General features: G+C 41.8%; 1 protein-coding gene across 1 annotated transcript in view; it reads left to right on the top strand.

Annotated features, from left to right (window-relative positions):
- Nucleotides 1-3,452, top strand: part of stmn2b (stathmin 2b) — a 46,090-nt gene extending 42,638 nt beyond the window's left edge. Inside the window, exon 5 of the mRNA XM_073039989.1 lies at nucleotides 2,640-3,452. Within this exon, the coding sequence (XP_072896090.1) occupies nucleotides 2,640-2,699 (60 nt within the window). The 3' untranslated portion in view covers nucleotides 2,700-3,452. The remainder of the gene's footprint in view (nucleotides 1-2,639) is intronic.
- Nucleotides 3,453-16,530: the final 13,078 nt, after the last annotated feature.

Here is a 16,530-nt window from a genome sequence, read left to right as displayed (position 1 = left end):
AGCAGTAACATTGAGTGAGTTGATAAATCAGCGATGATCTCATTGAATACTTTTATTGACTGGTTGAGATATAGCTTGTAGCTCTTCAAGCCGCACTGCCCAGCAAGCCCCCGATTTCAACACTAGTCTAATCACGGGACAGTTTGCAATGACCAATTAACCTACTGACCATCTTTGAACTGTGAGAGGAAACCGGAGCACCTGAGGTAACCCACGCGGAGAACGTACAAGCTCCTTACAGGCGACGGTGGGAATTGAACCTGTATCGCTGATACCATAAAGCGTTATGCTAACCACTAGCAACGGTGCCGCCCCAGTAATTAAGAGGTGGAAGGGCCAATCTGCCCATGCCTGTTCCTGTCTCCTAATACTAATACTGTAGCCACGCCATACATTCCAAATTAACCAGAAACTTTCAAAAAACTGGATTCCTTGCAATATGTGTCAATACTACAGTTAAATTATTTAAATCTACCAATCAAAAGAAGCAGACCAATCTAGCAAAACATTAAATACTAAGTTGACTCTCATTGCTACAAATTAATTGAATGGCAATATCAAAGGCAATGAAGAAATTATTTCACAATATCACGGCTATTCATGGAATACATAGAAATGAGAACCTCTAGGGGCTTTGCATTGGAATGCTATCCAATTGTGTGCAAGTGAGAGTGTCAGGTTAGGTTGTTAGATTAATTGGCTATAGTAACTCTCTCCTAGTGTAAGTGAGTGACAGGAGAATAAGGGGATTGTGAATGAGCATATGTGATGGAATAGGTATCAAGGAATGCATGTAAGTTGTTGCTTTTGAATATAGACTGAGACCTGATGGGCCAAAAGGTCTCATTCTACGTCATAAGGCAAGTATGAGGATTTTGAAAAGAAAAACTAGTGAGGCTTTAATCAAACTTAACCAGGATGAAGCTATATTTCAAAATGGAACTGGCACATAGTTATGAACAGTATGTAAAGAGTTCCCCTTTCCTCTGTTGAGCACAGACTATCAGTATCTCTTAAACTGCACCTCTGGAGGCATTTTCTTGAAAGGAAAGAAGACAGAACATCCCTAGGAACAGATTCTAGCCTTGAAAGTGTCAAGTGATGAGAAAGGGGCTGCAGCATCCTATGATGCCACCTCTCTTTCCTTTCTTACCATATTATATTGGTTCTATAATAAATTCAAGAGCAAATTTGATTTGATGTAGCAGATTGGATCAGAGACAGATGTTGCAGGAAACTAACTGCTGGATTTGTAAGAGAGCCAAAAGGCCATGAGGGACAGGTTTATCTTGTCAACAACGCCTACATCCCAAATTTGTAAAAGTTTACAAATATTATCATTGATACTTGTTTTAAAAATAGCACAAAAAAATGTCAATTGACAGCCTGTGAAAGACAGCTGACAGTCCCTCAACAGCGCAATGCTCAATCACCCTTGCTGAAATTAGTCACTTCTCAGTGTTATGCTTTGTAACTTCAAAACATTAAATTAATTCAAAGGAAGACAGGGGAGTTTGAAATATGAATCAAACATCAGGTTTACTTTAAGTGAGATGTACAAGTATCACATGGTAGCGTGATGACATAAGCAATTAATGTATTTTTACATATAACCCGGAATGAATTATTTAAATGAACAAGAATGCTTAATCAACACACACACATATACACAAGATTACTCAAATATTACTTAAATATTAAATACACAACACTCAGCATAACCCTCAGAAGGGCAATAATGCAGAAAAACATTGGTCCAAAATTGACTCTATTGCCATTATCCACAATGAGATGAAGGAAGTTAATCCTTAGAAATAAACTATTTCTGCATCATGATGGAACTAAGATAAATGCATCATAAAACATCTCCTGTCTGTAGCTGTGATCATTCCATTTTTTATACCTAATGCAAAAATGTTTAATGTTCTCAGAAATTTAACCTGAGACACTCTTCAAATTTATTAACTCCACAGCATATGACATAGAAACAATACCAGGAGGGACAAAATTCTTTTTTTAAACTGCTGTTTGCAACAGGCAGTGTCCAGCAGAGTAGTTAAAACCCCAGCCATTGTCAAACTATGGACTGTCCATTTCTACAGAATCGCAGTATTATTGAATAACAAAGGCCACCATTGAAGCATAGTTCAATCTACTGTGCCACCTTTGGCCGCGTCAGGAATTGTACATAAATCACAGACAAAAAATAAAATTCTGCAGGTGCTGGGAATGTGAAATAAAAAGGTTTATGATGAGAGAGTTTCATGTCATTGGCACAAAATGTCAACTCTGTTTTTCATTCAATGCATGTTGCCTGCCTGCTGAGTAATCTCCATTTAATTTCACCTTTCCAGCATCCCCAGAAATTGCTTTTTTTATCACTTTCAGTTGAGATTAACCATGGGGCCAGTTTGTGATAGAGTGAATGGCGTGTTGCGATCTATTGACTATTCTAAACTGGCAATAGTATCAATCCTACTGCCAATGAAATAGATTATATAAATAGCTACTTACATAAGAGTCAAATAGTCCAGAAATTGTCCATTGAAATTGCTTCATTAATTCATTCTTTGCTTCAGTTTATTTCTCCTTAGTCAATAAATAATAGCTATTGTAAATGTGTCTCATTATCCTCACAGGAGAGGCATGCTACAGAGGTCCGCAGGAACAAGGAACTTCGGGAAGAGATCTCTGGCTGAACGCCATAGCCTGATGCATTTCACCATCCCGAATCAAGCCTTCCGCCCATATATTCTGGATAGTGATACATTAGTATGGGGGTCATATGAAATGGTTTAAGAAAATCAATAAATCAAGTACTATAATTAAAATTTTAGTTTAAAAATACACAAAGAAAAATGAGAACCAATCAATTTGCAAAAGGATTTGCTTGATGTGGAAACACAACCTGGGTCTTGTTTTGTAATTACCCACTTTTTGTTTTATTAATGATCTGAGTATGCATAATACAAGCTGTTTCATACTTTACTGCATCCTGCCTCATGTCCTTTATGTTGTCTCCTTCCACTGATTTGACATTTACTAGATCAGCCCTTTGGAAGCTCTGTACTCATCGAGAGAGAACCTGAGGAACATCAAGGTCAGGTAGTCAATGGTGCTAGTGACCTTTGTGTCAACGTCAAACCAGAACTCTCAGTTCTATTTTCCACAACACGCACTGGCCTTGACCTTTCACTCTTAAGCAACATGGTCTGTTTTTTCTCTTTGTTCGAAACCCCTTGATCTATGAGCAGGGCTTTGTACTGGTCTTTTTGAGGGAGGGGGAATTGTGCCAAGTAAGGCTACTGAGCACCCAAGACCTACAAATCTGTTCCAGCTGTTAAAGTTATTACCTAGAAGGATGCTGCCTGCTTATTCTAATCTTCATTAGTAGTATTTTCATGTATGTCATTGTGAGCAAGCTGTGATAATAAAGAAAGGAGTTCTGTGAACTGTATAATGTTCAGTCTGTTCATTGCTTTCTTCTCCTGAACACTGACTCTCTTCAGAAAGCACTAAATCATTTCAAAGCAATCTGCTTTGCTCAATATGAGTTGGGCAAGCACCTCTCTTGATGGCTAGCTGACAGTTAACATCAGTGCCAGGGCAGTAGGAATAGGAAAAGATTGCTTAACTACTAAAATCAACACCATCATTCAATCAGAGCATGGCTATCTGCAGTACAACCCTTTTTCCCTGCCCTTTCATCCATATCCTTGCCCAATATCGTTCATTATTTTACACTGCCCTACACCAAGTGCTGATTCTCTTCAGAAAACAATGACAGGCTCTTCGTCATCTCACAGTATTTTGCTCGAAGTGCACAGGCAAGCTACCCCTCGTGTTCTCATGCTTCAAGCTCAGGTTCTTTGAAAGAGACTTAATCTAGGCTCAAAAAAGCAGAAAATGATGAAAATATCAAGCAATTCCATTGGACTCTTTAAAGAGTATTGGAGAAAATTTCAGTTTTATCAGGAGTCCTGTGGTAGCGAAGGCACAGACTTGGAACTTTGACAATCCACGGTTGTTCTACCCTTAGAGGAGAGAAGTTCACAGTTGTTTTCCACTCTTCATTGCTGTGTCTGTCTAATGGAAAATGCAATGGCCTTGGATACAAGTCATAGGAGCAGAATTAGGCCACTTGGCCCATCGAGTCTGCTGTGCCATTTCATCATGGCTGACCTACTATCCTTCTCAATCCCATTCTCCTATCTTCTCTCCACAAACATTGATGCCCTGACTAACCAAGAATCGATCAACCTCTGCTTTAAATATACTCAATAGCTTGGCATACACAGCCGTCCGTGGCAACGAATTCCACAGATTCACCACCTCTGGCTAAAGAAATTCCTCCTCATCTTTGTTATAAATGGACGTCCCTCTATTCTGACACTGTGCCCTCTGGTCCTAGACTCACCCACTATCCTCTGCATATCCACTCTGTCTTGGCCTTAAAATATTTGATAGGTTTTAATGAGGTCACCCGTCATTCTTCTAAACTCCAGCAAGTACAGGACCGGAGCCTTCAAATGCCCCTCGTACATTAATCCTTTCACTCCTTAATCATTCCTGTGAACCTCCTCTGGACCCTCTCCAATCCTAGCACATCCTTTCTCTGACAAGGGGCCCACAGCTGCTCACAAGTCTCTGTGCAGTTTGACCAATGCCTTAGAAAGCCTCAGTATCACATCTTGGCCTAATATTCTGGTCATCTCAAAATGAGTGCTGGCATTGCATTTGCCTTCCTTACCATCAAATCAACCTGTAAGTTAAGCATTAGAAAATCCTGCGCAAGGACTCTCAAGTCCCTTTGCACCTCTGATTTTTGAATTTTCTCCCCATTCAGAAAACAGTCTACACCTTTATTCCAAGTGTACTGCATGAGCATGCACTTCCCTACACTGCTGTATATTCCATCTGCCATTTCCTTACCATTCTACCAATCTGTCAAACTCCTGCAGACTCGCCACTTCCTCAACACTACCTGCCCCTCCACCTATCTTTGTATCATCCGCAAACTTGACGGCAAAGCCATAATTTCCATCACCCAAATCGTTGGCGTATACAGTAATGTGAAAAGAAGCGGTCTCAATACTGACACCTGAAGAGCACCATTTGCCACCAGCTGCCAAACCTTTTATTCCAACGATTTGCCTCTTGCCAATCATCCAATCTTATATCCATGCCGGTCTCTTTCCTGCAGTACAATGGTCCTTATCTTGTTAAACAGCCTCATGTGAGATTGATGGGCCTGACGACATTCAAATACTAGTTCTCACACAAACTGTGAGAGACTAGGTAAAATGTGAAGAGACAACTCCATCAGGCTGTGAAGAGAGAAACTAAAGAACATTTTAAAGTACTAATGTAACCACCCAAATGTGAAAGAAATTGACTAAGTTCTTTATTTAAGCTTCAAACTTCAGCCATTTTTGATTTGATTTGATTTTTGCTTCCCTCTAAAGCATCTCTCAGTTTTACATACTCAATCTCTCTGAGTGATTCATACGCACTTTGAATCTGTTCATTTTCAGGCACTATTCACTGGAATTACACTGTGATTTAGAGTCACAGAGTCATAGTACACTACAACACAGAAACAGGATCATTCGTCCATAGAGTCCATGCAGAACTATAGATCTGTCTACTCCCTTCGACCTGCACCTGGACCATGTACCTTTCCAAACTTCTCAAGTGTTGGAATCGAACCCACATCCATCACTTCCGCTTGCAGGTCGTTTCACACTCTTACCTCCTTCTGAGTGAAGATGTCCCCCGACATATTCCCCTTAAACATTTCACCTTTCGCCATAAACCCATGACCATCATTGCTGTTGGTAAATTTTTCTACCGAAGTGGGTTGCCATTGCCTTCTTCTGAGCAGCGTCTTTACAAGACAGATGACCCCAGCCATTATCAATACTGGTGTCTGCCTGGCATCAGTGGTCACATAACCAGGACTTGTGATATGCACCAGCTGCTCATACAACTTTACGCCACCATGACTTCATGAAACCCTGTACTACACCTTGCCCAAGGATGACCACAGGCTAGCAGAGGGAAGGAGTACCTTACACCTCCTTTGATAGAGACGTATCTCCACCCTGCAACTCTGCCACTTTTGTATACCTCTATCAAATCTCCCGTTTTTTCCCTACGCTCTAGAGAATAAAGTCCTAACCTATTCAACCTTCTCCTATAACTCAGGTCTTCAAATGCTGGCAACATCCTTGTAAATTTTTTCTGTACTCTTTCAATCTTATTGATTTTTTCTTGAAGGTAGGTGACCAGAACGCCACACATTACTCCAGATTAGGCATCACCAATATCTTATACAACTTAGGCATAATATTCAACTCGTGTACTCCTCAGTACTTTGATTTATGAAGGTAAATGTGCCAAGTTTTTCTTTCTGACACTATCTATCTGTGATGCCACTTTCAAGGAATTACAGATCTGTATTCCTGGATCCCTCTGTTCTGCTGCACTTCTCAGTGCTCAACCACTCACCATCTAAGTCCTACCCTGGTTTGTCCTCCCAAAGTGCAACTCCTCACACTCTTCTTCATCAAATTCTGTCTGCCATTTTTCGACCCATTTTTCCAGCTGGTCCAGATCCCACTGCAAGCTTTGGTAGCCTTCCCTACTGTCCACTATGCCCCCAATCTTGGTGTCATCTGCAAATTTACTAGTCCAGTTTACTATATTATCATCCAGATCATTGAGGACAAACAACAATGGACCCAGCACCAATCCCTGTGGCAACCCACTAGTCACAGGCCTCCAGTGAGAGTGGCAACCATCTGGCTTCTCCCATGAAGTCAATGCCTAATCCAATTTATTATCTCATCCTGAATGCCAAGCAACTGAACCTTCTTGAGCAGCCTCCCATACGGGACCTTGATAATGGCCTCAGTAAAGTCCATATAGACAACATCCACTGCCTTGGTTTCATCAGCTTTCCTGGTAACTCCCTCAAAAAGCTCTATAAGTGCTGTTAGACATGACCTACCATGCACACACCATGTTGACTATCTCTAATCAGTCCATGCCTATCCAAATACTTCCTTATCCAGTCCTTTAGAATAACTTTCAAAAGCTTACCTACTACTGATGTCAGGCTCACTGGCCTGTAATTTCCTGGCTTATTCATTGAGCCTTTCTTAAACAATGGAACAACATTCTATCCTCTAATCCTCAGGTACCTCACCTGTGACTAAGGACATTTTAAATACTTCTGCTAGGGCCTCTGCAATTTATGCACTAGCCTCTCACAAGGTCCGAGGGAACACCTTGTGAGATCCTGGGCATTTATCCACCCTAATTTGCCTCAAGTTAACAAACACCTCCTCCTCTGTAATCTGTATAGGGTCCATAACCTCACTGATGCTTTGCCTCTCATCTATAGGCTCTGCATTCGTGTCCTGAGTAAACACAGATGTAAAAAGTCCATTTAAGATTTTCCCCATCACTTTCAGCTCCACACACAAATTATCACTCTGATCTTCCAGAGGATCAGTTACGTCCCTTGCTATCCTTTTGATCTCAGTTTATCTTGCCCCAATGCACACTTGCCAGATCACTTTTGATACCATCATAATTGGTCTTTCTCCAATTTAGGATCTCAATGCAAGGACCAGACCTATTTTTCTGTAGAATTATTTTGAAACTAATGGCATTAAGATTACTAGATGCAAACTATTCCCCTACACAAACTTCTATCACCTGCCCTAATAGGAGATGTAGTACTGCACCCTCTCATTTGGGACCTCTATGCAGTGATTATGTTGGATCCTTGCATTGAAAGATACGCAGCTCAGAACATTAGTCTGTCCCACTATGGTCAACCTTTCAATTTCTCACTTTGTAGGCTTAGCAACATCTTTCCTCACAGCCATTCCATTATTTCCTCAGGTGCTCTGATTCCCACTTCCCTGCAAGTCTGGTTTAACCCGCCCAACCCGACTAGCATGTCTTCCCACAAGGATATTAATTCCCCTCCAGTACAGTTGTTCCCCAAATGTACAGGTCTCACCTTCCCTGGAAGAGAGCCCAATGATCCAAAAATTCTGCACCATCTCCTTAGCCATGTGTTAAACTCCCTGATCTCATCACCCTTCTTACACATGTCATCAGTGCTGATATGGACCACTCTCCCACTTATGAATGCTGTGCACACAATCTCAAGATGAGCCTGACCTTGGCACCCGGGAGGCAACCTACCATCCAAGAATCTTGTTCTCGTCCGCACAACCTGCTGTCTATTCCATTAAGCATTGAGTCCCCTATCACTACAGCTCACCTCTTCTCCCTCCTTCCCTTCTGAGCCACGGAGCCAGACTCAAAGCCAAAGACTTGACTGCTGTGGCTTTCCTCTGCTGGATCATCTCCCCAGCAGTATCCAAAGCGGTATGCCTATTATTGAGTGGAATGGGCACAGGGGAGCTCTGCACTGGCTGTCTATCCCACCTCCTGGCAATCACCCTGTTATCTGTATCCTGCACCTTATGTGTAACTACCTCTCTTTATCGCCTGTCTATCAACCCCTCAGACTCCCTAATAATCCGGAGCTGATCCATCCCCAGCTCCAGGTCCTTAACACGATCTGTAAAGAGCTGCAGCTGGATGCACTTCTTGTAGGTGTAATCACGAGGAACACTGGAGGTCTCCCTGCCTTCCCGCATCCTGCAAGAGAAGCATTCCTCTATCCTCTAATTTCATTTCACTAAGAAAGAAAGAAAGAAAATTAAATGAATTTATTGATTCAAAACAAAGCAGCTGTACATCGGGAGTGTAACGGTGAGGCAGTGGGAACATGAGAGCATGAAGAGAAGCTGAAAGAAAAGTCAGAAGAAACTGAAACACTTGAAAGCTTTTCGGGTAACTGGTTTTGAAAGCTAACGCTAACTATAATCTTATTTTCAGTTGAAATATCATCTGAACTTGCGTTAATATCCTATCACTTGTGTTGCCACTTTGAGGGAGCTGTGGACTTGCCCAAGATCCCTTCTATAAATTAATGCTCCTCATGACCCTGCCAGTTACTGAATAGTTTTATCTTACATTTGACCTCCCAAAGTGCTGCACCACACTTTTATCCAGAGTAAACTCATCTGCTACGTCTCTGTCCATAAGTCTAGATGGTCCCCTTCCCACTAAAACATTTCACAATTCTGTTCCTCTTCACAGCTCCGCTAATTGTTGTGTTATCTTCAACCTGCTAATGAGGCTATCTACAATTTTGTTCAGGATCCAAGGTGTAACTACCTCCATGTGTCACCTGTCGATAAACCCCTCAGCTGCCCGAATGACCCATAGTTGTCCAGGATCATTAATAAATATCATAAACAATAGAGGTCCCAACACTGATTCTTGTGAATATCTTGTTCACAGATCTCCAGAAGAACACTCCTCTATCTTCCACAGCCAGGCCAATTTTGAATCTAATCTACCATGTCTTTATTATCATGGAAAAGGATAGAATCAGCGAGGACAGGAAAAATTTTCATTGGGGAAGGGCAAATTATGAGGCTATAAGGCTAGAACTTGCGGGTGTGAATTGGGATGATGTTTTTGCAGGGAAATGTAATATGGACATGTGGTCGATGTTTAAGGATCTCTTGCAGGATGTTAGGGATAAATTTGTCCCGGTGAGGAAGATAAAGAATTGTAGGGTGAAGGAACCATGGGTGACAAGTGAAGTGGAAAATCTAGTCAGGTGGAAGAAGGCAGCATACATGAGGTTTAGGAAGTAAGGATCAGATGGGTCTATCGAGGAATATAGGATAGAAAGAGGGAGCTTAAGAAGAGGCTGAGAAGAACAAGAAGGGGGCATGAGAAGGCCTTGGTGAGTAGGGTAAAGGAAAACCCCAAGGCATTCTTCAATTATGTGAAGAACAAAAGGATGACAGGAGTGAAGGTAGGACCGTTTAGAGATAAAGGTGGGAAGATGTGCCTGGAGGCTGTGGAAGTGAGTGAGGTCTTCAATGAATACTTCTCTTTGGTAATCACCACTGAGAGGGAACTTGCTGACGGTGAGGACAATATGAGTGAGGTTGATGTTCTGGAGCATGTTGATATTAAGGGAGAAGAGATGTTGGAGTTGTTAGAATACATTAAGACAGATAAGTCCCCGGGGCCTGACGGAATATTCCCCAGGCTGCTCCACGAGGCAAGGGAAGAGATTGCTGAGTCTCTGGCTAGGATCTTCATGTCCTTGTTGTCCATCGGAATGGTACCGGAGGATTGGAGGGAGGCGAATGTTGTCCCTTTGTTCAAAAAAGTTAGTAGGGATAGTCCGGGTAATTATAAACCAGTGAGCCTTATGTCTGTGGTGGGAAAGCTGTTGGAAAGGATTCTTAGAGATATGATCTATGGGTATTTAGAGAATCATGGTCTGATCAGGGACAGTCAGCATGGCTTTGTGAAGGGCAGATCGTGTCTAACAAGCCCAATAGAGTTCTTTGAGGGGGTGACCAGGCACGTAGATGAGGGTAGTGCGGTGGATGTGATCTACATGGATTTTAGTAAAGCAAGGTTGACAAGTTTGACAAGGTTCCACACGGTAGGCTTATTCAGAAAGTCAGAAGGCATGGGATCCAGGGAGGTTTGGCCAAGTGGATTCAGAATTGGCTTCCCTGCAGAAGGCAGAGGGTCATGGTGGAGGGAGTACATTCGGATTGGAGGGTTGTGACTAGTGGTGTCCCACAAGGATCGGTTCTGGGACCTCTACTTTTCGTGATTTTTATTATCGACCTGGATGTGGGGGTAGAAGTGTGGGTTGGCAAGTTTGCAGACGACACAAAAGTTGGTGGTGTTGTAGATAGTGTAGAGGATTGTCAAAGATTGCAGAGAAACATTGATAGGATGAAGAAGTGGGCTGAGAAGTGGCAGATGGAATTCAACCTGGAGAAGTGTGAGGTGGTACACTTTGGAAGGACAAACTCCAAGGCAGAGTACAAAGTAAATGGCAGGATACTTGGTAGTGTGAAGGAGAAGAGGGATCTGGGGGTACACATCCACAGATCCCTGAAAGTTGCCTCACAGGTAGATAGGGTAGTTAAGAAAGCTTATGGGGTGTTGGCTTTCATAAGTTGAGGGATAGAGTTTAAGAGTCGCGAGGTAATGATGCAGCTCTATAAAATTCTGGTTAAGCCACACTTGGAGTACTGTGTCCAGTCTCACTATAGAAAGGATCTGGAAGCTTTGGAAAGGGTACAGAGGAGATTTACCAGGGTGCTGCCTGATTTAGAGAGTATGCATTATGATCAGAGATTAAGGGAGCTGGGGCTTTACTCTTTGGAGAGAAGGAGGATGAGAGGAGACATGATAGAGGTATACAAGATATTAAGAGGAATAGATAGAGTGGACGGCCAGCGCCTCTTCCCCAGGGCACCACTGCTCAATACAAGAGGACATGGCTTTAAGGTAAGGGGTGGGAAGTTCAAGGGGGATATTAGAGGAAGGTTTTTCACTCAGAGAGTGATTGGTGTGTGGAATGCACTGCCTGAGTCAGTGGTGGAGGCAGATACACTAGTGAAATTTAAGAGACTACTGGACAGGTAAATGGAGGAATTTAAGGTGGGGGTTTATATGGGAGGCAGGGTTTAAGGGTCAGCACAACATTGTGGGCCGAAGGGCCTGTATTGTGCTGTACTATTCCATGTTCTATGTTCAATGTTCTTTATGTCCTTGGATCCTATGTGTTTTAATCTTATAAGCCACAACTTCTCCCACAAAAAGCCTTGCTGACTTTCCCTAATGCGTTTTAACATGTGAGTAGAACAAAGGATCTTCTCCAATAATTTCATAACCATTGATGTAATGCTCACCAGCCTATAGTTTCCTGATTTGTCTCTATTCCTCTTCTTGGCTATTCTCTATTTCTCTGAGACTTCACCTGCAGCAAAATCTTTCTCAAGGTGCCAGTAGTCTCCTCTGTTGCCCTTCTCAAGGACCTGGGATATATCTCATCAGGCATTGGGGGCATATCAATCTTCATGAGCCTCATCATCACCTCCTTCTTGATATAAATCTGCCTGAGAATATCAGTATAACCCTCCCTGAATTCACTGTCCTTCATCTCCTTCTCTTTGGTAACTATCAATGTGAAATACTCATTTAGTAGCTCACCAACTTACTCTGACTCCGACCATAAATTCACTCCATTGTCCTTGAGTGGTCTTACTCAGTCTCTGATTACCCTCTTTGTTTTTAATATATATATATAAGATACCATGGTATGTTTAATCCTGATTACCAAAGACATTTCATGGGCCATTTTGCTTAAATTCTCTCTTACTTCCTTTATTTTCCTCAAAAGTCTTGTCCAATTTCAGTTCCTTCATCCTTACTTACGTTTCCTTTTCCTTATCAGCTTGGCAACACCAATCGCCATTCAGCTCTCTGGAACTTTACCATTCTTGTCTTTCATCCTCACAGGAGCATTCTAGCTTCTAGGTATTTTTCTATTAAATGCAACCTATAGCTCCTGGTTCCAGAGTGATAATCTCAAGTATATATCAAGTTATATTAAGAGAAGTTTACATAGGCACATGAATAGGAGGAAGATGGAGGGATAAGGACATCGTGTAGTTAGGAGGGTGCATTTTTTGGGTTTTTTAATTTACTTTTTAGTTGGATCGGCATAACATTGTGGGTCTATTCTGTGCTGTACTGTTCTATGTTCTAAGGTTAACTTTACTGAGTTCAACCTACTCCTAGTAACATTTTTATTGGACACTCAGAGCTGCTGCACAGATCGATAGTGTTGTTAGAAGGCGTTTGGTGTGATGGCCTTCATCAAACATGGGACTGAGTTCAAGAGCCGTGAGATAATGTTACAGCTATATAAGACCATAGTTAGACCCCACTTGAAATACTGTGTTCAGTTCTGGTCACCTCATTACAGGGAGAATGTGGATACTGTAGAGAGAGTGCAGAGGAGATTCACAAAGAAGTTGCCTGGATTGGAGAGCATGCCTTATGAGAACAGATTGAGTGAACTTGGCCTTTTCTCCTTGGAGTGAGAGAGGATGAGGGGTGACCTGATAGATGGTGTATAAGATGATGAGAGGCATTGGTCATGTGGATATTCAGAGGCTTTTTTCCCAGGGCTGAAATGGCTAACACAAGGGGGTGTATTTTTAAGGGGCTTGGAAGTAGGTACAAGGGGGATGTCAGCGGTAAGTTCTCCACCCAGAGAGTGGGGGGTGCATAGAATGCTCTGCCAGCAACGGTGGTGGAGGCAGATACAATAGGGTATTTCAAGAGACTCTTAGATAGGTACATGGAGCTTAGAAAAACAGAGGGCCATGTGGTAGGGAAGTTCTAGGCAGTTTCTAGAATAGGTTACATGGTCAGCACAACATTGTGGGCCGAAGTACCTGTAATGTGCTGTAGATTTCTATGTTTTTAGTACCACTGGAGGTCAGCGATCATCATGTGACATAGAGTGTGTTCTTACAAAGAAATGGGTGCTGCAAATCACTTCAAATAGTGTGACAAGAGATTTACAATTACATCTAAAGAATTACTTGGTTACAGATGGTCACTTTTCCAATGATAATATATTCATATATTGCTGTGTTTGGCTGTAAAAATTATGACTGTAAAAGTTTGACTGTAGGTGCAAATCGTAAAACATCTACATTCAAGAATAGATGTCCAAACTTATCAAAATAAGGGAAGTGGTAATTTTCATTCTCCCCCAAAAATAACACAGGATATGCATTGAGCTTGCCATTTTCTATTAATAGAATATTGTTGCCTGTGTGCAGTGCTGTTGTCATTGTATTGAGGCAAGTTTCCGTAGTCAGCGTGCTAACTCAAGCACAGAATTTATCAGCAAGTTCACTCTGTGGTTATAGGCCAAGCTTTGATGACTCTTAGCAAGCTAGTTTGTTGAATATTGTTTTATCACTCTTGAATAATTTCCATACCAGCTTTTCCCTAAAAATATATCCAACTGCACAATTCCCTGGTACTAGTGTAAATCACTCAAATTGCTCCCGATTTCCAGCATCTGCAGAATCGTCCTGCATCCATCCTGCCAAAGAGTCTCGGTCCGAAACGTCAGCTGTGCTCTTTTTCATAAATACTGCCTGGCCTGCTGAGTTCCTCCAGCATTTTGTGTGTTTTGCTCTAGATTTGCAGCATTTACAAAATCTCGTGTGTTTATAATACTAGCTACTCCAATACTAGATACAGTTTGTTAATCAAATTTCTGCTGAAAATTCTTTTCTCTGATGTGAGGGCCCTCTGTACATGTGGATGGAAGTTTCAGTATGCAGTGATTTCAGTTTCAGACGTACTTTTGGCGTACTTAAGCGCTACTCCAAAATTAATACAGGTTCTTCCTTAGAAAATAGACCCTGTGTTATTAACACTTCCAAACCCTACATATAGCAACAAAGCAAAATGTAAAACCAACCCATTCTTGTGCCTTTCAATAGGTTGTCAGAGCAACTGTGTCTGAAGTACAAATGTAAAAGAGATGGAGAAAATGTAATAAAAAGTCGAGATTTTTAAAAATAAGGCCTTTCAACATAGCTGTTTAAAAATTCATAATTACATGTTTGATGTTATGCCAACAGTCCCTAGTCCATTCTGATGCCAAGAACTCAAAAGTAGCCACTCTTTAACTGCACTGATCAGCTGGGTGTTCCTGTTGTCTAACAGGGGAAAACAATGGTCAAGAACAGATTGCAATGTCCAGGTCAACATGCTCCTGATTCCCACGCCTGCACACTGCATCACAGAAGTCAGAAACAACCTGGAGGTTAGATGCTCACGTGCTTGGCCTCCTGCTCCATGCTGAGCTGAGAGCCAGATACGCTTCTTTATATCAGTGATGCCTGGCATAGATAGACCAGCCCCTTTCAAAATTATCGACTTTGACTGAAAATGCTAACTTTTGTTTATTTACCTAATCTTAATGATTATAATTAATTCTGGGATTTAATTTGTTTTAATAAAATGCATGGTGCTCTTTGAACTTCTTAAATGGTTTTAGTTTTACTTACCGTAGTTGCACTTGAACTGTTTTTAACTGTCTTGGGAGTTGCTCAGGGGAGGAGATGCAGGAGCCACTACCAGAAGTTTTGTGTTTGCAGAAACCGTAACACCTCATATGGCAGCTGAGATAGTGACATTTCACCCGTGGGACTGCAAAGGATCTAGTGGTAGAGTTTGGGAAGGTTGGCAAGACGTGATCAATACTGATGGCTGTTAGCGATGGGTGACGCTGTTGGAGAGTCTCATCTTACCTTGAAATGTATCAAATCCCAGTGGGAGAAAAGATCTGTTCCAACCAAGGTTTATAAACCTTTCCATCAATGGGGTATCCCCATTTCATGTCTGGAGATAATGCCATGATTAGACATGAGCTCATTCACCATGGTGACGTACAGTTACCAGACCAGAATATAACCATATAACAATTACAGCACAGAAACAGGCCATCTTGGCCCTTCTAGTCCGTGCCAACGCTTACACTCACCTAGTCCCACTGGCCCGCACTCAGCCCAAAACCCTCCATTCCTTTCCTGTCTATATATCTATTCAATTTTACTTTAAATGACAATACTGAACTCTACCACTTCTACTGGAAGCTCATTCCACACAGCTACCACTCTCTGAGTAAAGAAATTACCCCTCATGTTACCCTTAAACTTTTGCCCCCTAACTCTCAAATCACGTCCTCTTGTTTGAATCTCCCCTACTCTCAATGGAAAAAGCCTATCCACGTCAACTCGATCTATCCCCCTCATTATTTTAAATACCTCTATCAAGTCCCCCCTCAACCTTCTACGCTCCAAAGAATAAAGACCTAATTTGTTCAGCCTTTCTCTGTAACTTAGGTGCTGAAACCCAGGTAACATTCTAGTAAATCTCCTCTGTACTCTCTCTATTTTGTTGATATCTTTCCTATAATTAGAATGACAGAAGCAGCCTAGGCTGTCCTAAGGTGCTTCTCCTCCAAGCCTGTTCAACTGGAGTCAGTGCACTTGCTTTTTTAATGTAAAGATCAAATTTAAAGGGCTGCTTACATCTGCACAGTGGTTGCCTTAAATCAGGTAGATATCACTGGTATATGTGGTGAAATGTGTTGTTTTGAGCATCAGAACATTGCAAAGCATAATAATAAACTATAAATTATGATAAGAATCTATTAAAAAATAGTGCAAATAAGTAGTGCAAAAAGGGAGAAAAAAATTGAGGTACAGCTTTTTGGATTTCAGAATTTCAGATAAGAGATTGTGGACCTGTACTGTACATGGGTTCATTGTCCGTGCAAACTCAGATGGAAGTGGGAAGAAGCTGTTTCTAAAGTGTTGAGTGTGTGCCTTCAGGCTCCTGTACTTCCTCCTTGATGGCACAATGAGAACAGCCGTGTCCTGTGTGATGGAGGCCCTTGATAATGAATGGCGCCTTTTTGAGGCATCACCTTTTGAGGGTGTTCTCGATGCTGGGAAAGCTGGCGCCCATGATGGTGTTGGCTGAGTTCACAACCTTCTGCAGCTTTTACTG

The sequence above is a fragment of the Hemitrygon akajei genome, chromosome 1 (genome assembly GCF_048418815.1).
Source record: "Hemitrygon akajei chromosome 1, sHemAka1.3, whole genome shotgun sequence".
NCBI lineage: Eukaryota > Metazoa > Chordata > Chondrichthyes > Myliobatiformes > Dasyatidae > Hemitrygon > Hemitrygon akajei.
Note: the sequence above shows the minus strand (reverse complement) of the source record. Positions and strands in the feature narration are given on the sequence as shown.